At 27.6% G+C, this 23,088-nt stretch overlaps 1 protein-coding gene across 1 annotated transcript; it reads left to right on the plus strand.

Moving 5' to 3' along the window:
* Window positions 1-7,080: 7,080 nt before the first annotated feature.
* On the plus strand, window positions 7,081-19,340 carry LOC117172718. The gene is made up of 3 exons (XM_033360880.1): window positions 7,081-7,749; window positions 11,827-11,954; window positions 17,348-19,340. The coding sequence occupies exons 1-3, from the start codon at window positions 7,452-7,454 to the stop codon at window positions 19,205-19,207; spliced, it is 2,286 nt and encodes a 761-aa protein (XP_033216771.1). The 5' UTR covers window positions 7,081-7,451; the 3' UTR covers window positions 19,208-19,340.
* Window positions 19,341-23,088: the final 3,748 nt, after the last annotated feature.

Consider the following 23,088-nt stretch of genomic DNA (forward strand, 5'->3'; position numbering starts at 1 on the left):
AAATTAAAATTCGAAAATTTTTTCTAAAGCCTCCAGGGGACTTCGTTTTCGCACGAAAAAATTTTATGTGCCCTTATTGCATCCGGACCCACAATTGTTACCTTTTTCAGTTGTGAAATCAAACAGCATACAATGTGTAATTTAAAAATATTACACTTTTAAAAATTAAAAGTGTTTAAATTCGAAAATTGTACATTATTTCAGTTTGAAAACCTGAGTAGCTAATAAATTTCAACGTTCTATTGAAATTTTTAAAACTATTTTCAATTTAGAAATAATTGTAAATTAATAGGCGTCTGATTAAACGCTTTTATTCAATTTGAAATCCTATTCAGATAGGTATTAGTCTAATACATTCCGTTTTTAACCCATTCAATTTGATATTTTTTCATTTAAGAAAAGAACAACTTCTTAATATTTAGCAATATTCGACAGTTCATTTAAAATAAGAATTTACCAATGAAATATTTAAAACTAAAAAGTTTTAAATCGAGTTTTGAAAAATAGAATGTCTCGATATTTAAAACTTCAGAGTCCTAGATTTAAATTTTGAATTGGACCTAAAACGGTTTATGCATAAAAAATATTTTGCTCTCACAATTATAAATTTTAGAAAAATGGAAGACTTTCTTTGGTATTTCATTTTTTTTCTTCCGAATTACGATTGAAGACGACAATTTTAGTTTATAATTTGTGTTTGATTGAATATATTCGGAATTGGAAGAGGGTAATTTCATATTTTTAACATTTTCATTTCGGTGGGAAGGACGAAATCTGGATTTTAAATTTTTCGTGAATTGCAAGAGGAATATTTATCAATTTTCAAAATGTTTATATAGCTGGAAGTGATAAAATTTTGGTTTTCAAGGTTTTCTAAATTGTTAGATGTCAATTTTTTAGCTTTTTTATTGAATGGAAGAGGGGAAATTTTTATTTTAAAGCGTTTTTTATAAATTAGAAGAGGCTATTTTTTCTCTTTACCATTTGGAAAGGGTACTGTCTTGTTTTTAACATTTTTAGTAAACTTGAATAAATAAACGATTATCCGAAATTTTTATTTTGTATTAAACATTATTCTAATGGAAAGAAAATAGTTTTTTAAATATGTCTTTTCCATAATAACACAAAAACAGATTTTTTCAAAGGCATGTCTCAATAAGGTAACTTTGGTTTGCAATTTTTAAAAATTTTAAATTACTAACATATTTTCAAAACTTCTAAAGATTCTAAATATCTTTTAAAATAATTCAGTTTTTCTGCAACATTTTTAAACTGTCTTAAAATCTTCTGTTTTGTGTGTTTAAAAATCAAATCTAAATCATATCGGTACTGGTAACTATTTCGGTTATCGGTTCCGACAGTGTACAAATTTCGTAAATTAATATAAAAAGTTTTTGTCTATTATGTATTTGATTTTTCTTATCTCCTTAAAAGTGTGAAAAAGGTTACGAATTGTGTACAGCGGTAGCAAAATGTTCAGAAAAGTATTATTTCCTAATATTAAAAAACCACTTGCAGTAAAAGTATTGTCTTATATTAATAATTTTTAGAAACAATAATTTTATCTTGTTCATGAGATCTACAAACATGTCGTCTTTTTCATTTCTTACTTTTTTTATGAAATCATTAATAGTTAGTTAATATACGTTACTATATTATATTGTATATTTTTAAACAAATCAAATAATATAAATAAAAAGTGAACTGTCTTTCCTCTCTCTAATTATTAATTATATTACTTGAGCAACGTAAAATTATTTTTTTGTCGTTGTATGATCATAGATTTCAAATAATTGTCCATAATATTTTTCTCAAAAATGAGTGTGTCACCAAATCTCGAAAGCATTATTGGCGCTTTTCCTCAATGCCGATTGGGTAATTTGAAAAACCCCGAAGGGAGGAATATAGCAAAATTTACACAAGTAATTGAGAAATGAGTTTCAGTTGAAGAGCAGTGACAAAGAATGCCACATTTTTGTGCATAATCGAACAGAAAAAAATTTAAGATTTATTAATTAAAAATTTTATCGTCACACATTCAGTTAAATTAATTAATTTTCAGTCAAGAAAAAGGGAATTTTCAACAAAAGTGTTAGATTTCTACCTAAACTGCTAAATCTTTGATAAAAACAAATGAATTCTCAACAAAATGTGCATTAGTTAATATTTTCACCAAAAAATATTTTAGTTTGCAATAACCAAGAAAGATTTTCAAGCAATAAAGAAAAAAAGTTCAACCAAACTGTTGAGTTTTCAAGCCACAAATTACGAATTATTGAAAAATACAGTTGAATCCTTAACTCAAAAATATGCTTTTTCTACTCAAATAATTTTAAAAAATCGCATTCAAAATATTGAGCCTTCAAGACATAAAACACGTATTTTTGAAAAAGAAAGTTGAATTTCATACAAAATACAAGATTTTCTGTAAGACCCATAACAAATGGTTGGAAAATAAACCCAGTTTTTTCTAAAAAAAAGGGTAATGAGTGCGTACATAGGGCGCAAAATGTTCTAGTTATAATAAAATGTCGTTCTTAATTAATAAAATTTCGCTCTCAATTGTGTACTTTTAATCAAAAATAAATTGAATAAAAATAATAGACTCTGTTGGTAAATAATTGTGCAATTTGCATTTTGTGCCAATGATAACTCCTCAAGTAGAAACTTCAACGTTAAATCGTTAGAGAAATGGGGATGTTGCATGAAATGAGAAAAAAATATTTTTCGAAACTATAAGTAGTGAATAATTTGGTGAAAAAAGAACAATTTTTTTTTAGGTTTCTACTATTTAAAAAATAATAATTTCTAGCTTATGCCCATGCCTAAAGACGGGAAATCGACTATTTTAATTATTTTCTTTGTAATTATTATTTATTATTTGAAAATGATAAATGAGAACCGTTCAGAGACATTCATACAATGAAATGCATGCTTAGAAAGAATTCCTACATTTTTTTTTAAATTTGCATAATTTAGATATTTTAAATTTTCCCGCGAAAAATGTCAGATATAGCCTCTTGGTCTGAAATGGCCGATTCATATATGGCCATTACGCTGGGTGCCACACAAAGCGTGCAAACCGTTTAGAATCAGTGCGGGATTATTGTTTTTAAATATTTACGAGAGTTTAATTTGGTAAAGACTACAATGGTTCATAAATGCTGTGTGGTAAAGTGTTCAAAACGTGCCGACAGAGATTTTGGCACGAGCTTTTATCGTCTTCCGGCTGTAATTACGATGAACAATAGGAAATACCAGAAGCCGATTGAATTTTCTACTGGCCTGACCGTGGACAAAGCTTGTGCTCTTTCTAAAGAACGGCAAACCGCATGGTTAAGGGCTATAAAACGGGGAAATTTCACTGAGAAACAGAAGAAAATATTGAGAGTTTGCTCAAAGCACTTTATCAGTGGTAAGTGATAAGTGAATTATAGTTATAAAATTCTGGTTTATTTTTTTGCATTAGCGTATGGATGACAACCACTTCTTAATTTTATTTTCTCAACAAATTAGCTTTTTATGTAATGCTCGAAGTTTGGAAATAGGCACTTGATATTTTTAAAACGTATAATAACTAACAAAAACACGGATTCCTATGCTAAACTAATGTATTAGCAAGGCTGTGTGGCCCCCAGTTTCACCGTCATTTTGTCTGACGGCACAACTTTGAAAGATCTATGCGTTTGGTCAAAAATGCCACAAGCGGTAGCCATATTCAAACTTTATTACGAGAAAAAATGTTTCTTATTCGATAAAAAATTATTTCTTCTTGAAATATAACAATGAGCCATAAAAGAATCGAAATATCTTATATAGGATTTAGTTATTTGGCAACATTCGTAGCACCTCTTGTGGAAAAGCGTTGAAATACAAGTTTTCCAAATGGTATTGTTTTTAATTGAAAGCGTTCCAAATTGTACACTTTTAGATTAAATTTTGAAAATTGAACAATTTTATTAGAAGAGATTTGAAATTGTATTATTTCTAATTTAAAGCTTATAAAATGAGACGATTTTATTTTGAGTATAAGAATCGCGAATTTCAACGATTAAAGATTATAAGAAAATTTCGAAAATAGAACAAGTTCAAAAATTTAAAATGGAAATATTTTCCAAACACAATTAAGAAAATTCGATCATTTGAAAATCGAAGAAATTAAAATTATATTATTTGTAATTAAAAGCGTTCCAAATTGGAAATTTTCTAATTAAACTTTTTTTATTGGAAAAATTTATTAGAAAGGAGTTGAAATTGTATCATTTGTAATTCAAAGCGTTTAAAATTGAACAATCTTATTTTGAATTGAAGAATCACTATTTTTTAAAAGGATTTTTTTGTTTAATTAATCTGTTTTAGGAGAAATTTAATCTTTCTTGAATAAAAATTAAACTTTTCGGTTAAAAATTCAACTCTGTTTTTTTATAGTTTCTCTTTTTGATTAAAAAATGTACCCGATTTAGCAGAATTTGTTGGATGAAAATTCAACTTTTTTTCAAAATTTGTTTTTATTTAATTAAGAATCCACCCGTTTAAAGAAAAAAGTAATCTTTTCCGATAAAAAGCAACTGTTTGGTTGAAAATCAAACTGTTATACTATTTTCTTGAAAATTTGAGAACTTTGGGAACCTCCTTAATGACAAATTTAAAAAAAGTGTTCAGCTTCACTTAAGAAAAGTGAAAATGATTAAACAACCACAGCAGGGCCCTATTAGGATCAGAAAAAATTAAATGTGATCATTATTTTGCAATATCAGAATAAGCAGTACCAGACCAAAGTACACAAAAAAAATGGTAATAGGCATTTGATATAATAGTTTTTAACATAGAAACATAGAAATGTAGAAGCGAAGCGCACTTTGAGGATTTATCCCGCGAAGCGGGCGGATTTTTAAAAATTTATATTTCGATGTTAAACAATGAACTGAAATCTTTTCTGGATGAAAGTTCCACTTATAAAAAATATGTCATTTTTTATCACATATTCATATGTTTTAATACAACATGCAATCTTTTTGTGGATAAAAATGGAACTATTTTGTAGAGAATTCAACTATTTTGTTAAAAATTCATGCTTTTTGATTGAAAAAATTCGTCTTCTTTGGTTAAAAATTCGTATTCTTGGATTGAAAATTTAATTCTTTCGTCGAAAATTATTTCTTGTTTAAAATTTCATATAATGACGGTAAAAACTCGAATGAAATCTTTTTCAATCGAAAATTCAACTTTTTTGTTGTTGTACATTTATCTTTTCGATTTAAAGCTTTATCTGTTTCAGAAGAAATTAGAGGTTTTTTTAATGAAAATTCAACCTTTTAGTTAAAACTCATTCTTCGTTGAGTTTGCAACTATTTTGTTTAAAAGATTTGGTTGAATCACTTTGTTAATAAATCACTTTTTTGTTCATAATTTATATCTTAAGTTGAAAATTCTTCTCTTTGGTTAGACCGACAAGTATTCTAGGCAAAGGTTACTTCTGTTGAGCTATTTTTCTTACTTATTTGCCGAGCTATGTTTGATTATTAACTAGTTTTAATTCCTCCTTATTTGAATTTGAAAGAACCTAGATAACTCGCCAGTCGATCGTCGACTTCGAGATTCAGTGTGGACAACTATACGTTCATTGGTTAAGGGTCTTAAGACCTCAAATCTCCATTTGGTGGAGTGTGGAGTAGAGTATTATCAAAGATATTACATGATCTTTGGTATTATCGGTTGCACGGATGGGTAAGTAAAATACCCTAGGTAATTTACGTAGTTTTGGCGGTAAATTACTAGGTATTTGACATGCCGAGTTTCTTACATGATGTAAATTACGCATACGTGGAACTTTACGTTCTGCGGTGCCCCTTTCCCTCCACAAATAGAAGATCTAAAACTTGTTTCCCATTGCAAACATTACTTGAAATACATTTTTTTAAATCACACAGGTTCATAAGTTTATTATAATAAAGTTGTTTTATCAGTGTATGTTTTATTAGGTGCCATTTTTTGACGAAATTGAATATAAAAACATATAGAACAGCTTCTAAGGAATTAAATATTAAATTGCGATCAATATTTCTTTATAATAATACTGACAAAAACATAGATATAACTGTTAAAAATAACTACAAATTACGAAGACTTTTTAGGTTAGAATAATTCACCGGTATTGCTAAAAAAATATATCAATTACAAATATTCAAATGAACAAATGCAACAATATTGCAACATTATTTACATACCTGTGTCCCAGAAGGTGCTTACAAGCAACATTCTTTAATATTATGTTGTAAAAAAAACATTGCGCTACATTTGTATAATTTTGATTATTTTCATTTACTTGTAAACACTTAAAATTAATCTCATACCATGGAATATGTGGAAGCTCGAAGTGTATTTGTGTTCGCTCTGCTTCAGTGTAGTTGAAATTAATATTAAATTCTCATCATTTAAGATCGAGAAAGTATTAGAATTGTCCGAAATTTGACAGCACAATTTTTCAACGGATCTCTACGTTTCGAGACCCTCTGAATCCGAAAAATAAGTTTTTTTGATATCGTCTGTCACACCTTTTTTAAGTCCTGAAAGAAAGGACGAGTTCGTTATCCAGTCATTTTCGATAAACATTCAAAAAGTGGACGCGCTTTAAAAATTTTTGAGACCACTTTTTTCTGAATTTGAAAATTCTTTGTACGGATATTAATAATATTAAAAAGGACAAACAATTTATCACAATGACTTGTTTCGATAAAATGAAAATCCTAAGAGTTATAGCATTTGATTTTTTTTTTTTTTTTAGATCAACCGAAAATCAAAATTTTAGGACAAAAAAAGTCTAGAAAAGAAAAACCTTGCTTATTGAAAGCCCTACAAGATTATCATAAGAAATTTTTTAATGTTCCTGAAAAGTTACGAGAAGAAAAAGATTCAGCAAAATCTGTTTACAAATGTCTGTCGGAAATCGAGCGCGCAGCGCGAGTGTCACGATGAGAATGTGTACCTCAAAGCCTAACAGAGCTTTAAGAAACTTAATCTTTGACCATACTTAATTAAATGGACAATTTAGAATATGAAAACGCATAAAAATACTGCCATCTAAAAGAGATCTTTTTGATAAAGTTTTATTCAAGCATTCCAAATTCAGTGAACAAATATCCGAGCGCGAAGCGGAATTTCCAAAAATTGAGGTTATGCACAGTTCTACAGGTTCGCCATCTTGGCATGTAATTTACTAGGTATTTTACCTGTTTTCTGCGTCAAATACTTGACGTAGGTATTTGACGTAAAAAAAAGCACCAGTTACACGTAACTTCACATCCCTGATTCAGTTGTGTGGTCGGATTCAAGATGGCTCTTACTAGTTAAATTTTGACTAGTTGACAACATCAAAACAGATCAACAATTTATACATTCGTACGATTTGGAAATTCGAATACATATGTATTTAAAATATTTTTCAAAGGAAAATGGTCTCATATTGTTGCATGGTGAACTGTAGATCGCGAGCAGGTAAAAAAAAGCCAGGCAAAGACAAAATCTCGTTCTTCAGAGTCCCTGCCATTATTGGTTTAAATAGCCGTAAATACAAAACTTCATATAAAACACAAACATACAGAGCACCGAACTTGATTGATGAAAATGCAGACAAAATAATAGCTTTATCGAAGGAAAGGCAAAGAGCATGGATAAAGGCTATACGAAGAGGAAATCTGTCTGAAAGTCAACTGAAGACTTTCAGAGTCTGCATGAAACACTTTATCTCAGGTAAATTTCAAGATTTTATTTAAGAAATTAAAAGCGAGACAAGGTTACGTGCAATTTTTTTAAATCAAAGTATTAAAAATGCCGCACACGGCATGCGTGTGCAACATTATTTGGAGTTCGTAGGACGGATCCGAGGGAACTCGCGAAATAGAGATTTTGTACTTTTTGTAGAAAAAAAGCGTAAATAATATAGATTACGAGTTAAGACAATGGTGAAAAGTTATTTCGTCAAGAACCCAGTTGAGTTTGTTCACGTCATTTTATTTCAGATAAACTTAATAGTTTTATATTGATAACCTCAAATTTGAATAAAGAAGGTAAAGGAGTTACAGTATATGTATATAATTATTTAGGCAAGGTTTAGTCCTTAAATTTTATTATAAGTTTGGACAGTTTTTACATTCATGCAGCAGAAAGTTCCGATTTTTAATATTTTATTGATTCAGAAATTCGACATGAAAATATTCATATTTCTAAATAAATTGTTGGATTTATTCTCGAAAAGAGAAAAAAATCCTGTCTTTGCCCACGTGCTATTTTAAAGTTTTGATAAAATAAATTATACAAAAAAAAGTGCATGGGTAATTTGTTAGGCAGAGGTTTATGTACAGCTCAAAAAGCTTAAAAACAGTGACATAATTTTTAATGAAAAAATTAGAATAAATGTTCCCGTGAGTTTTAATTTCTTAAAAAATTTGTTTTTGTGATAATAAGCGTCTACTCACAAACAAATAGTAAGGAATTCCAACATTTTATTTACAGAATTCATTGCCAATATAGTTCGAAAAATAATAAAAAGAACGATTTCTTTCTACCTATAAATATCTGCTATGTTCATTTGCTTATATAATTTGTTTATAAAATTAGGATGGCGACTTGACCAAGAAACCGAGCATTATATTGATCGGGAAAAAATCGGGAATTGAATTTAAAAACCGGCAATTTACAAAGAGTTTCTATTGTAATAAGGAATTAAGAATATACTTGAAGATACTTTATGAGAGAAAGAATTTTAATTTTTTTGTCCATTATAAGAAAAACCGTTTGCAATTTTTTGCTTTGATATTTTTTCCACCAACTTGAGTTTAAAAATCGAATTTATGATATTTCAGAAAATGGATTTATCACGTTTGCTTAGTTTCCTCCTCATTTATCCTGACTTCGAACAGGGAATTCTAGAAAATCATTATTTTTGTCGGATTGGGGAAAAAAGAATTTTAAAAAATCGCTGGTCCTTCTTCCAAATTTTAGATAAAGAAAGTACTTCAAGTAGTTTTTAGGGTAGAAGTAGTATTTTTAGAGGAAATATTTCTGAATTATATATTTTTTTAAGTTTAAATTTTTCGTTGCAAATTTATATTTTTGAAGTTAAAAATGAAACTAATTGGATAAAAGATAAACACTTTTGTTAAAATTCGAATTTGTTATGGTTGAAGATTTATAATTTAATTGAAAATCCATGTCTGGTTGAAAATCAATTTTTCTAACTGCAAATTTCAGTTTTACAGTAGAAAATTAAAAAATTTTGCTGAAAATCCGTTTTTTATTTATGTTAAGAATTGATTTTTTACAGAAAATTAATCTTTATGGTGGAAAATTCATCTTTTTGGTCAAAGATTCGACTACTGCAATTGACCATTTATAATTTTAATTGAATGTTCATAAGTGTGGTTGAAAATGAATTTGTTCAATCTAAAATTTAACTGTTCCATTTTAAGTTGAAAATTGGTATTTTTAAATTGTAAATTCAACTATTTCGATGAAAATACACGGATTTTCTTTAAAAATCTATTTTTTTATGTAGAAAATTATCTTTTTATTTGCAAGTTAATTTTCATGTTTAAAAATTCTTCTTTTCTGATAAAAAGTATTCCTGTTATATATATATATATATATTTTCATTTCTGTTGAAAATTCATCTTTTAGGTTAGAAATAAAATTACTTGGTTGAAACTTTGTTACAAATAATGGTGTTGGTTGAACACTCATCATTTTCATTAAAAAATCCTTTTTTTTTGTGAAAACATGCGCTATTTGATTGAAAATATACTTTTTCTTTTGCTAAAAAGGAATTTTTGCCGAAAATTGAACTATTTTGTTGATAATTTGTTTCTTTTTTGTTTAAAAATTATTATTCAAACTGAAAATATAAATAAAAAATTCCAGTTAAAGATGTACAATTTCAGTTGAAAATTCATCACTTTGTTTGAAAATGTAACTATTTATTTAAAGTTAGTTTTTTATGTTAAAAGTTATTTCTTTTGCTGAAAATAATTTTTTCAATTGAAAATTTAACTTATTCTAATTAAATATTATATAGTTTTAATTGAAATTTCATCTTTTTTATTAAACATTAATTTTTGAAAATTATAATTTAATTATGTAAATGTTGGTTATCAATTGATCTTTTTTAGTAAACATTAATATTTTAATTGAAAATTCAACTATTTCAGTTTAAGATTAATCATTTTAGTGGAAAATTCAGCAGTTAGGTTGAAAATTGAACTATTTTCTTGAAAATCTGTATTTTTCTTTGAAAATTAATTTTTTCAACCAAAAGTTTAACTATCCCGTTTTGTGTTAAAACTTGATATTTTTAGAAGATAATTTAGGTATTTGTTTCGAAATTCATTTCTTTTGCAATTTTTTTGCTCAGTTATATGGATGTTTAGAATGAACGTCATGAATTAAAATAAATGTTTTCGTTTGGTGGAATATATTAATATGTTATTTTTAATTGACCGGGAAAATTTAAGAACTAAATCGGGAAATGACCGGGAATTTGAAATCATTCGCCGAATACAATAAACAAATATTGGTGTATAAAAATAATGAATAATTGATAGGTTTAACCATCTTAAGCGTGATGTATTATTTATAATAATAAATATAATAATAAAAGAAAATTTCAATAAGGTCAAGAAAAAATGAGTTCTTTTCGCTTAAAAATGCCTTAAATATGCATTTGTTTTTATAATTTGTTTATCAAATAAAGAAATATTGACGGCTGATTTGATTTTTTTTCTGTCTATGAATGTCTGCAATGTACATTTGTTTATAGAATTAATAACAATCAGTTGTTAATTTTGATGTCCACGCATCATGTAAGCGATAAAAGCAAATAATTTCAGAGCAGTAATGTAATTTAAAAACGAATATTCGTTAATGTCTTTTATTTATGAATACAATTTGTTTATAACAATTAGCTTTACAAGTTAAAAAGTGACTTGAAGGATAAGACCAATTTTGTGTAGCAGGTAAAACATGAAGTTCGAAAAATTGACATTTTTTCGCTGTCTGCATTAATAAAAAAATTTAATGAAAAAAATCTAGTCAATGTTTTCTAGAAAATTTATCCCTGAATTAAAAAAAAAGTCTAAAACACATGCATGGTGAAGGTGCACCGGTTTTGAATTTAGATAACATTTAGAAAGTAAAATTTCATGTTTTTAGTGAAAAGGCTACTCTTATAATATTTGGTTGAAAATTTAATTAATTTGTTGAACATGCAACAATATTGTTAAAAAGTCACATTTTCTATCAAAAATTCAACTACTTTCTTAAATATTTATTTTTTTAGTTAAAAATGAATCTCTTTGTTTGAAAATTTAAACTATTTTGATAAAAATTCGTTTCATGTTTGGTTGAAGATAAATTATATAAATTGACAATTAAAATATTCCATTTTTGGTTTAAAATGTATTTTTTCAGGTAAAAATGTATACTTTGTGGTTAAGAATGCAAGTGTTTATTTTAAATATTTTTTTTATCAGGGATTAATAATTATAGTTATATCATGTTAAAAATGCCATTGTTTTGTAGAAAATTCATCTTTTTGGTCTAAATATTCAATAATTGTAGAAATTGAACTGTTTGGTTGAAAATTATACTTTTCAGTTTAAAACTCATATTTTTGGGTGGAAAATTCAACTTTTTTGAAGATAATTCATCTTTTTCCAGTTAAAGAATATCACAACAGAACGTTTACTTTAAAATTCTTGACCATATTCTAAAAGTAAAATTATTTATAAATAATTTGTTAGTTCTTAACGTTATATCTTTTTTTGTTTGATCTAGGAAAACCAGCTGAGCTTATTGATCGGGACAATCCAGATTGGGTCCCATGTCAAAATTTAGGATACACTTCTGGACTTGCCCTAAAACCTCAGTCGGCTCTTGAACGACATAAGAGGTTTTTAAAAAGGGTGAGTTCCAATGCTATCACTGAGGCGATTATTTGAAAAAATATATAGTGTTTTCAAAATTTGCGAGCATGTTTTAAAAAGTATTTTAACCCTCAAAGTCCATATATGGTAAAAATCACGGTAAAGTGCATCGTGGGTGTTCTATACCCCAGCGTATTTGAGCATGTATTGTTTAACCCCTATTAAATATTTTGTCACAATAAAATTATCCGATATAGTTTAACCCTAGATGGCCACACTTAATTAATATTAAGTTCTAAAAATCTAAAAAAAAAAATATATGTAGGGTTTTTACTTTAAAATTCATAACTCTCGCAATTTTAATTATTTTAACCTGAAAATTTATGACTATACTTTTAAAATAGTGTGTTTTCGTCAAAAAAAATAGCAACATGGGTACTTATAGTTAGTGTCTCCAACTAAAGCTAGATGGCGACACTTACTTAATTTTTCGAATTAAGTATGGTTTATAAGAGTTTGAAAATTGCTTGGGGTGTCAGACACCCACAATGCACTTTAAGGGTTAAAACAAGAGTTCAGTGGAATATTATTGATTATTTATCCGATTTGATGTTGACTGAAGGGTGGAACTTTAAAAGAAGTCAAATGTTAAAATTTCAAAACCGGTTTTTTTTTGCAAACAATTTATATGAAACCAGATTTTTTTAAAATAAGGTTTTGTTAAAATTTACAAAAAAGACGGAAAATAAGTCGGTAATCAAAAAGAGAATGGAAATGGGCAAAGCGTGCGGAAAATTACGTATTACTAGAGTGTATGAATATAATAATTAAAGTAAAACTTTAAATGACTTTTGGAATAATAATATAATACTAATAATGTGACTAAAAATAAAAGCGTGCGGCGTAAATATTATTTTTAGTTACAACTTTTTTTGATTACCGAATTATTTTCGGTCTTTTTAGTACAGCTCTATAAAAGATTTTTCAAATCTTTCTTAATGTATATTATTTAGATTGAAAGTAATAAAAACTTTTTTACAGAGGATGGAGGAGGGCTTGAGAACTCAAATTTCATATAAACGTATTGCCTTTTTTTTATAAAAAAAATTATGATAATTTTTTTTTGTTTTTTTACTAAAATTTAATAGAATTCAGTATTGTCATCGGAAATATGTATGTTTGTCAAGTTTTACGTCGATTGGACATGTGGAAGTGTCTCAAAATTGAAGACGAAAAACCTACCCACATATTAGGTCAAATGAGAAATTAAAAAATGGTAAAAATGAGAAGAGTTGGAATATACATTCCTGCAAAAGGATTTTTGCGGGGATGCGTTTTTCAATCACTTTACATATAAAATAACTATATATTATAAGAACCTCCTTAATTTATCTGTTAATCGAAATTGAGTTTTTTTTATATCGTTGATCTCTTTTCAAAAAGCTGCATCTAATGCTGTTAGTAAAAATTTAAAATAATTTATAATAATTAGATTTAATTAAATGTCTTACCGAATTCTTGCAAAGACCTTTTATGTCATAAAAAATCAGATACCTCGCCGATATACGTCCTTTTCGATAGAAGCGTGTATTTTTTTATTCCGTGTATTCATTGTTTGAATTTTCAACTAAACACAATGAATTCTTTTTAAAAAATACAATAGTTGATATTTCGACAGTAAAAACAAATAACTTTAAAACCTAAATTAATTTTTCATGAAGCGGTTGCATTCTTACAAAAAAAAAGCTGAAATTTCAAAACCAAGAAGATTATTTTTCTATCCTAAAAGGAGAATTTTCAAATTAAAAAAAAATGGAAAACCTACATTTTCAGTTTAAAAAAATATAATCCTAAACAGCAACAAAAAATTAATTTTTAACCAAATAGTTAAATTTGCAACCCAAGAGATAAACCTTCAATAAAGAGAAAAATAATTTTCAACAAAGTGGTTCAACTTTTACCCAAGTAGTTAAATTCTAAATGAAAAATATCGATTTTAAACAAAATAGGTCAACTTTCTACCAAAAAAATGAATTTTTAAGTAAAAATCTAAATCTTCATCGAACAAATGATTTCTTTGCATAGTATAGTTCAATCCAAATTGTCAAACAAAATAGCTTAATCGTTAAGCAAAGAAAATTAATTTCAAACGAATTCAAATTTTTATATCATTAGAATCGTAGAAAGCTGCATCTAAGGATATTAATAAAAATTGAAATTGAAACTATTTATAATAATGATGCATTCTCAAAAAAACATGTAATAGTTGATATTTCAACAAGAAAACAACAAACAAAAAAGAATTTTAAAGCATAAATTATTATTTTTTTAAATCTTTGCATTATTACCCCAAAAAATTATGTAATTTCCAAGTAAGAAGATTATTTTTTTTATCAAAGTAGAAGAATTTTCAAATGTAAAAATGTTAAAATAAAAAATAAATGGAAAAACTACATTCTCAGTTAAAATGACAATAACCATAAATCACAAAAAAAGTAATTTTTAACAAAATAGTTAAATTTTCAATCAAAGAGATGAGTCTTCAATAAAAACATATAATTTTAAACAAAGTAGTGGTGTCTGCCAACATTTTCAAACAAAATAGTTGAATCCTCAAGTATTTATTTATATTTATCTATAAATATTATACATACCTGATTAATATTCACGAAAAATGTATATAAACCTAGGGGGAAAATTTGTTTTAAAACAATGGTGGAATTTTCAATAAAAACAGATGAATTTTCAGACAAAATATATAATATTTGAAATTTCATCAAACCACACAAAAATTAATTTCAAACCCAAAAAGTAACGTTAAATTTTAAATCAAAGAGATAAGCCTTCAATAAAAAAATAAAATTTTTAACAAAGTAGTACAACTTTTACCTGATAAGTTGAATTTTCAATTGAAAAATATGAATTTTAAACAGAATAGTTAACATTTTAACCAAAGAAATTAATTTTTAAATAAAAATATAAACTTCAAAAAAATGATTTCTTCAAAAAGTGATTCAACCAACATTTTCAAACAAAATAGTTGGATCCTCAGGTAAAGAAGAATTATGTTTAACTAAATTTTGTAAACTCTAGGAATCTGTAAGACTCCCCATCTTCCTCTAACAAACCGTAACAAAATATTTATTGTTAAAAAATTGTTTTATAAATATTTATACATATATAATTAATATTCATGAAAAATGTATATAAACCTAGGAAAAAATTTTGTTAAACACAGTGGTCGAATTTAAAAAAAAAGTTAATTTTTAAAACCAAATGTGATAGTTTAAATTTCATCAAAACAAAAAAAAATTAATTTTAATACCAAAAAGACGAATTCTTAACAAGTAAAGATTTTTCAGTCTAAAAAGAAAAAAAAAGTTCATCTAAATTGTCTAACCTTCAAGTCAAAAAACGAATTTTCTGTACAATACTTGTATTTTCAGCACAATCATTAATTTTCATCGAAACGTAACGTTAAATTTTCTGTTTCAAAAAAAAATAATAATTTGAAACCAGAAAAAAAACGAATTTTGAACAAAATAGTTAAATTTTTTAAAAAAGAGATAAACAAAAAAAATTAGTTAATAAAGTATTTTAACTTTTATCCAAGTAGTTAAATTTTCAATTAAAAAATATTAATTTAAAATAAAATAGTTAAACTTTCAACGAAAGAAATGAATTTTTAACTAAAAATATAAATCTTCATAAAAAAAATTATTTGCTTCAAAAAGTAGTTTGAACAAAATAGTCGAAACCTCAAAAAAGGAAGATTAATTTATAACGAAATAGTTCTACCAAACAGATGCATTTTTAAGTCAAACTGTAAAATTTTCAACTTTTTATCGAAATTGAGATTTTAATGTCGTTGGAAATCGTCTCAGAAAGCTAAGTGATGTTAATGAAAATTGAGTTCATAATAATTAAATTGAATTATCTCAGCAAACTCTTGTAAATATACTTTTTATGTCATACAAAATTTGATATCTCACCGATACCCGCCTTTTTCGAAGGGAATCTGTCTTTTCTGTGCATTTTGGACCTGACTCAATTTTCATTATATTTTGTCGAAAATTATTAAAAGTTTAAGATATTGGTTTATCAATGAGTGCAAAATGACAGTTTGCTTCCTCAATGTAAGAACACCAATTTAATTTTTTTCCAAACTGGATAATTATTTTCAATTTCTCAGTATTCGCCTGCATTTAGTACTAAATAATGTACAAATAAGTTTAGTGATTTCTTTAAAACTTGTCAAATTATAATTACTCACATTATTTACTGTTGAAATATCAGTTTAACGCAATTTTGAAGACACAATTTGTTTGTCAATTCTCTCGAAACTTGCCGATTTTTTATGAGCAAACTTTTTTTTATTTCAAAAGAATATGGAAATATTTTGAAAAAACTTTTTTTTTCTTTATTGGTTCTGCTGAATACGCATCATGTTTTTATTCTACTGAAAAGAGAGAATACAAAAAATTAATTTATCTTGAAGCATTAACAAATAAAAATAAGCACCCATATATACGTTCCCATCACAAAATTCAAATAGTAAAATTATAAACAATTTTAAACTTTTTAATTTCTAAAAAATTTTGGAAAGATCTAGGAGTTGCAAAAATGGAAGAAAAAACTAATCGCTTTAAGGGCATGTGATACTTACAGTTTCCCCGGCTTTTTTTCCACAAAAATGAAAATTTTAAAAAACTGAATTCGGAGATGCTATAAAATATCATAACGGACGTCCCCAGACTTTTTTTTGAGGGATATTAACAAAAAAATTTATTGTGCTAAATAAAAACTTTATTCATATGCATTATTTTTGAGGTTACGTCGGTTTTCATCTCTGCCCTTCCGATAATCTGGAAATTATTTGTGAAATAAACTTTTTTGATTGCCTGCAAACAAGGTTAGTTCCGGGAGATTAGTTACTATGTTTATTTGTAAGTCCAAAGTTTTCGGCCAAAAATATTGTGTAGTTTGGAAGTAACGCTCGGGTGAATTGTAACACACATCTCGAAATATACACGCACGTTGTTAGCAGTATCAAAAATTTTTTGATAAAAAAACACAAAAAAGTGTGTGGGGACGTCCGTTAGCATGTCCGCTATCATTTCCCAGATTTTTAAGGCAAAATATTTCTTATCCTAGGAAAAAAGCCGGGGGAATCTGACACTGAAAAAATCGATACTAATTCCTAAACGCTATGCAAATTAATCACATTTTGCTAAATTAACACTTTTTTGAATTAACCCACAAAAAAGTGTGTGGGGACGTCCGTTAGCATGTGCGCTATCATTTCCCAAATTTTGAAGACAAAATATTTATTATTCTAGAAAAAAGCTGGCGCAACCTAAAACTGGTAAATTGGACAATTTTCTAAGTATCACATGCCCTTAAACTTGAAAGATTCTTTTTATATTTTACAGAATCATCCGGATTCTGACTCATATTCCTCCCAATACTCTGCACTTCCCAATGCATCAGTGAAAGATGATCCAGACATCTGCAAGCATTGTCTGCGAAGTTTTCAGGTCACCGACACAACAGTGAAAGTCGACCATTCACTCTGTTTAAAAAAGCCAAAGGTAGAAATGCCGGATAAAGTGAAAGAACTAACTGAGCTCAGTAATAGTGAAAACCCGACTGATCTCAGTAATAGCGAAAAGCCAACTGAGCCCAGAAAAGTTCCGCAGAGTCCAAATTCCCCAAAGTCAGTACAGAATCATTCTAAAACAAATAAGGAAAATCAATCATCTCCCAGCACTTCCACCAATTCTGGAACATCTCCAGTCAAATCACAAAGTCCGGCAAATGCCAATTTGCCCTTTCAAACTAATGTGAATTTGCTGACATGTGAGGAGCGTAGAAACAAACTGAACGAATTACTCGCTCGTGCCATATACGCAACTTCATCGCCAATGGATATGACTGAAAACTATTCCTGGAAGCAATTTTTCAAGGCGATTCGACCAACCTACACTCCACCAACCGCACATGAATTACGCGGTTATTTGCTGAAAAACGAATACAAACGAGCGATGGCATCGGTTCAGAACAAAGTTTCCACGGCTTCCAATTTCGTTTTGGTGACTTACGGTTGGTCAAGTGCGAAGGGTGAAATGCATTTTGTAGTGACAACTCCCGAACCGGTTTATTTTAAATGTCTGATCTCAAAGGCCGGGAAAGACGAGGTCTTCATCAGCGAGCACATTGCGGAAGTGATTGAGAAAATAGGCGGTGATAAACTGATGCTTCTCCTGATTGATGACGCACCAGCTCTAACAAAGGCTTGTGACATTGTTGCTGATGCTTATCCGCACATCACAGTTTCGAAATCCGGCGCGGAAGATGTGAAGCTGCTTCTCAAGGATGTGATCAAGTTGAATACTGTGCAGGAGATTTTAAAGAAAGCTAAAGAGATGATTTTGTCGATTAATCTGACTGAAGCTGATTGCGACAGGAGTGAGGAGCAGGTGCGAAGTCTCGTGAGATGGGGTGCCATTTCCACTCTGAAGACACTGCTCGAGAACAAATCTGCCTTCCAGGCGGACATTGTCGTGGATGAAATGATACCGGAGGAAGTGAAGCAAAAAATTCTCGATGAAGACAAGGAGTTTTGGACCGAGGCTGAGAGACTTTTGGAACTGTTGGATTTTATTTCGGAAGGCATCAAGGCTTTGGAGGCAGACAGAGCTCTACTCTCAGATCTGCCGAAGGCTTTTGCCGAAATTCAATCGAAACTCTTGTCATTTTGTAAGAAGTGTACTCTGCTTCTCGACGAGGAAAAGGACAGCATCTGTACTTTTATTTCGATTAGAAAGGAATCGGCTATCAAGTCGATTCATCGAGCTGCGAACATGCTGGATCCAAGGTATCGTGGCGGAGGGCTCAATAATCCGGAAATCATGGATGCGATTGAATTTCTGAGACAGCGATGCGATCACTTGGGCATTAATGAAATAAGCGTGTGCACAAATTTGGAGGATTTCAGGACTTCGAAGGGAGCTTACAGTCGGAGTTTTCTTTGGGGATCTGCTAAGCATATTACACCGGTTGAATGGTGGCGAAATTTCTGTAGGAATCAACCACTTTTCAGGTTTGCTATGGACTTGCTAAGTGTTTCTCCGAGTCCTGCAGTCTATCAGAGAATATTTAAAGGCATTGAGATGAATCCTAGGCATGGGTTAGATTCGGCGGCTTTCGAGAAACTTGTAACGATTAAATCGAATCTACTTGTATCTAAGGACACAAGACCGGAAGTTCTGGACTCAATCTTGTCAAGTTAGGTTATTTTCTAGTTTGACATTTTTCTTTATTTAAATTTACGACGTGAAGACAGTGGGAAATGTGATTTAATGTAAGAAAAAGTTTAAACAGTATTTAATTTTTGACAGAAACTAAGCGAGTTTAATGTGTTTTTTTGTTTTTTTTTGTTTTTTTTTTTTTTTATTACTTTTTTTTATTAAAGTAAGTTTTTCTAGTTTATGGCTTCCTTACAGCTTCAATGTACAAACTTTTAAAAGCATGTTTTGTATTTTGTCATTTATGGCCAATTTAAGAGTTTATAATAAAGGCGTGTAAAGGAAATTTTATTCTTGCGTTAGTCGTACAAGTTCTGAAAAGTTCAGCATCGTCCTTTCACGGATCAGCCAGGGTTCAGCTAATTTTAAATTAAAAGGTCAAACTGCATTTTTTTGGTATAAAAAATGAACTGTTTTCTTTTTAATTTGTCTGCGTTTAATTTAAAAACTCATCTAGTTTCGTAGAAATTGTATTTTTCTGGGTTAAATATTCAACTTCATTTGTGTTGTATTCTTCTTTTTAGTTCGAAAACTCATTTCTTTTAGTAGAAAGTTGATATTTTATGGTTATGAAGGCCTCTATTTGATTCAGATTAATCTTTTTTTGTAGAAAATTGTACTATTTTGTTAAAAGTTCATTCTTTTTTTATTTTAAAATTAATTTATTTTAACTAAAAATGTATTCTTCTTTTTTGGTAGACAAATAATCTGGGCTGAAAATTAATTTTCTAAGTTCAAAATGAATTTGTTCCAAGAAAAATGTAACTAGTTTGTGGAAAATTCGTTGTTTTGGTTGAAACTTAATCTTCTTAGATTTTTAAAATTTATTTTTAAACCTAAAACTTAACTATATTATTTATGTTTACATTTGGTATAGAATTCTTTTTTTTTTGTGGAAACTTGACATAAATATTTATATTCAACTAGTTGCTGAAAAATTAAACTATTTTCTTGAACTTAAAATTTACATTTTTATTGAAAATTCTTATTTTCGCGTAAAAAATTGGAATATTTTGTATAATCCCCGACATTAGTCCTAAAATTATTTTAAAAAGATTTAAACAGATTTCCACAATTATAAAGCAAAAATAATCGGGAAAATTTTCGTGCATTTTACCAAAATTTTGCAGGTTTTATTAAAGAAGTTAGGAAAAACTCGAATAATTTTAAACGATATTTAGAAGTTTTAAAAGAATTTCAAAAATAATTCAAAAGTTGAAAGGATTAAAAATAATTTATAATAAAATAATGTACCAAAAATTGATTTAGAATTCTATGAAAATTAAAAATGGGTTTTTAGCTTAGAAAATTAATTTTAAGAGAATATTTAAGATTTCCAAATTATTTCCAAAATTTTAAACAAAAATTAGAAACTTTTAAGGGATTATTTTTTATTTTGCCGGATTGATTACTGATTAAGCTTTTTAAAGTTTGAAGATAATGAAAACATTTTTTTCAGATTTCTGGGGAAATTTTTCATTATTTTTTTGTTTTAAAACTTATTTTTTGCAGAATACTTAAAAAGAGTTCGAAATAAAAACAAAGTGGGAAGCATAACAAAAATTGAACAATTATTATTCTAGAAAAAATTCGATTAGGTTAAAAGATATTTAGAAGTTTTGAAGAGATAGAAAATGTTTTAAAATTTGCAATTATTCCAAAAATTGTTTAACAAAATACATATTTTTGAAAATCTTTAAATAAGATTTTGACGGTTTTAAATAATTTTTTAAGATCGTCAGATAATAACAAAATATAACTAAAATTCCTGTAACAAATATTAACGATTTTTCTTTTTAAAAAATATTTAACAAAACTTCAAAACAAATTTTGATGTGTCAATAACATCTGAAAAATTAAAAAATTTTAACTTCTAATTTAAAAAGTGCTAATTAAAAAAAATTGTAATCCGTCGAGTTTTAATGCTTTTCACTTAAATTCCTTGAAATTATACAATTTAACAAAAAATTTAATTTTTTTTGATTCATTCTTCAAATTAGAACATTGAAAATTACAGCGTGGATTTTTTTTAACCTTCGATCTGTAAAATTTATGAAAGTAGGAATTTTTTATTTTGTAGTTTACTTATATTTATTTTTAAATTGCAAAATTAAAAATTATTCTTCATTTTTTGTCAATTAATTTTAAGGGTATATTTAAAAAGATTCAAAAATATTTCAAAAATTATCAGCAAATAATCCGGAAGATTTTAACGCATTATTTTAATTTTGTAGTATTTATTAAAAGTTTTAGAGAAAACTCGAATGATATAACAATTTTTTAGAAATTCAAAATAATTTAAAAAATGATAAAAAATGTAAAAAGATTCCATAAAATTCTAAACAAAATAAAGGAAATACAATACTGAAAATACGTAAAATAAAAATATTTTGTTAAAAAATTTAAAATTTAAGAATTTCCAGATTTTAACGATAACAATTACACTATTTGAATTTGAAGGTTTAGTACTTACAAAAATGTAAACGCCCGATTGAAACCTTAGAAACTATTTTCATTTCAAAAATATCTTAAAAATAGTATATTCATAATTAAAGCTTTCATTATATTTAAAATATTGTTTCAATCTAATATGTACTTTTCGCAGATTTGGAACAATACACTTAGAAGCTTTTCAAGAATCTTGAAATGGTTCAAAAGAATAAAAAATATTTTCATTAAAAACTCTAGGAACCGACCACAGTTTTTCAGTTCACTGAATGTTTTTTGAACCTAAGAACTTTTTTTGTAAATAAAATATCGAGCTGAAACTTTGGGAAATGTATTAGAGTACAATAAAGTACGTTTAGGTACTGCATTTTGGTAGGAACTTCACTGAAAATTATTTCATCTTTTTTCTAAACCTCAACATTTTTTGAACGTTCGAACTTTTTTTTTTATACATAAAATATCGGTCTCAAACTTTGAGAAATGCAAGAGCCGAAAGAAAACTACGTTTAAGTACAAAGCTTAATAATAAAAGATGTAAAAAAATATATTTCAACAATCAATTCCAACGGCATCAGTCGGTAATGTTTTACATGAAAAGACGAAACCTGGCGGCAACTAGACGAGGCTCTAGAGGGTTCGTATTTTCGTGTACAACGTTACCGGCTGATGACGTTGGAATTGATTGTTGAAATATTTTTTTTACATCTTTTATTATTAAGCTTTGTACTTTAACGTACTTTTCTTTCGGCTCTTGCATTTCTCAAAGTTTGAGACCGATATTTTATGTACAAAAAAAGTTCGAACGTTTAAAAAATGTTGAGGTTCAGAAAAAAGATGAAATAATTTTCAGTGAAGTCCCTACCAAAATGCAGTACGTAAACGTACTTTATTGTACTCTAATACATTTCCCAAAGTTTCAGCTCGATATTTTATTTACAAAAAAAGTTCTTCGGTTCAAAAAAACATTCAGTGAACTGAAAAACTGTAGTCGCTAATATAGGTATTTAGCTGTGTCATATGCCCTTATTGAATTTTTATGGGTGGTTGGGCTCTATTTTTTGATTCAAAGAAAACTGTTTAAAATTTTTACTTCGCTTAACTTATGAAGAAAAATGGCTAAAAAATAATCATTTCGGTTTATTTGAATTCAGCCTACATAATATACAAATTTCAACTCTTTATTCCGATAGTTTGAATCAGTCCTCTGACTCGACGTGTATGTAGTAATAGCAGTTTTCTTAAGATCCGGAGGGGAAATATCGGTCATACTAAACCAACAGATGGCGCCACACTAATTAATATTTATTTTTTATTTTTTAATTATTAATATTAATTTATTTAATAATAATTATTTAAAAAAAGAAAAAGTCATGAAAATATGTAGTTTAATTATCAATAAAATTTAATTTTAAGATACA

The sequence above is a fragment of the Belonocnema kinseyi genome, chromosome 5, assembly GCF_010883055.1.
Source record: "Belonocnema kinseyi isolate 2016_QV_RU_SX_M_011 chromosome 5, B_treatae_v1, whole genome shotgun sequence".
Taxonomy (NCBI): Eukaryota; Metazoa; Arthropoda; class Insecta; order Hymenoptera; family Cynipidae; genus Belonocnema; species Belonocnema kinseyi.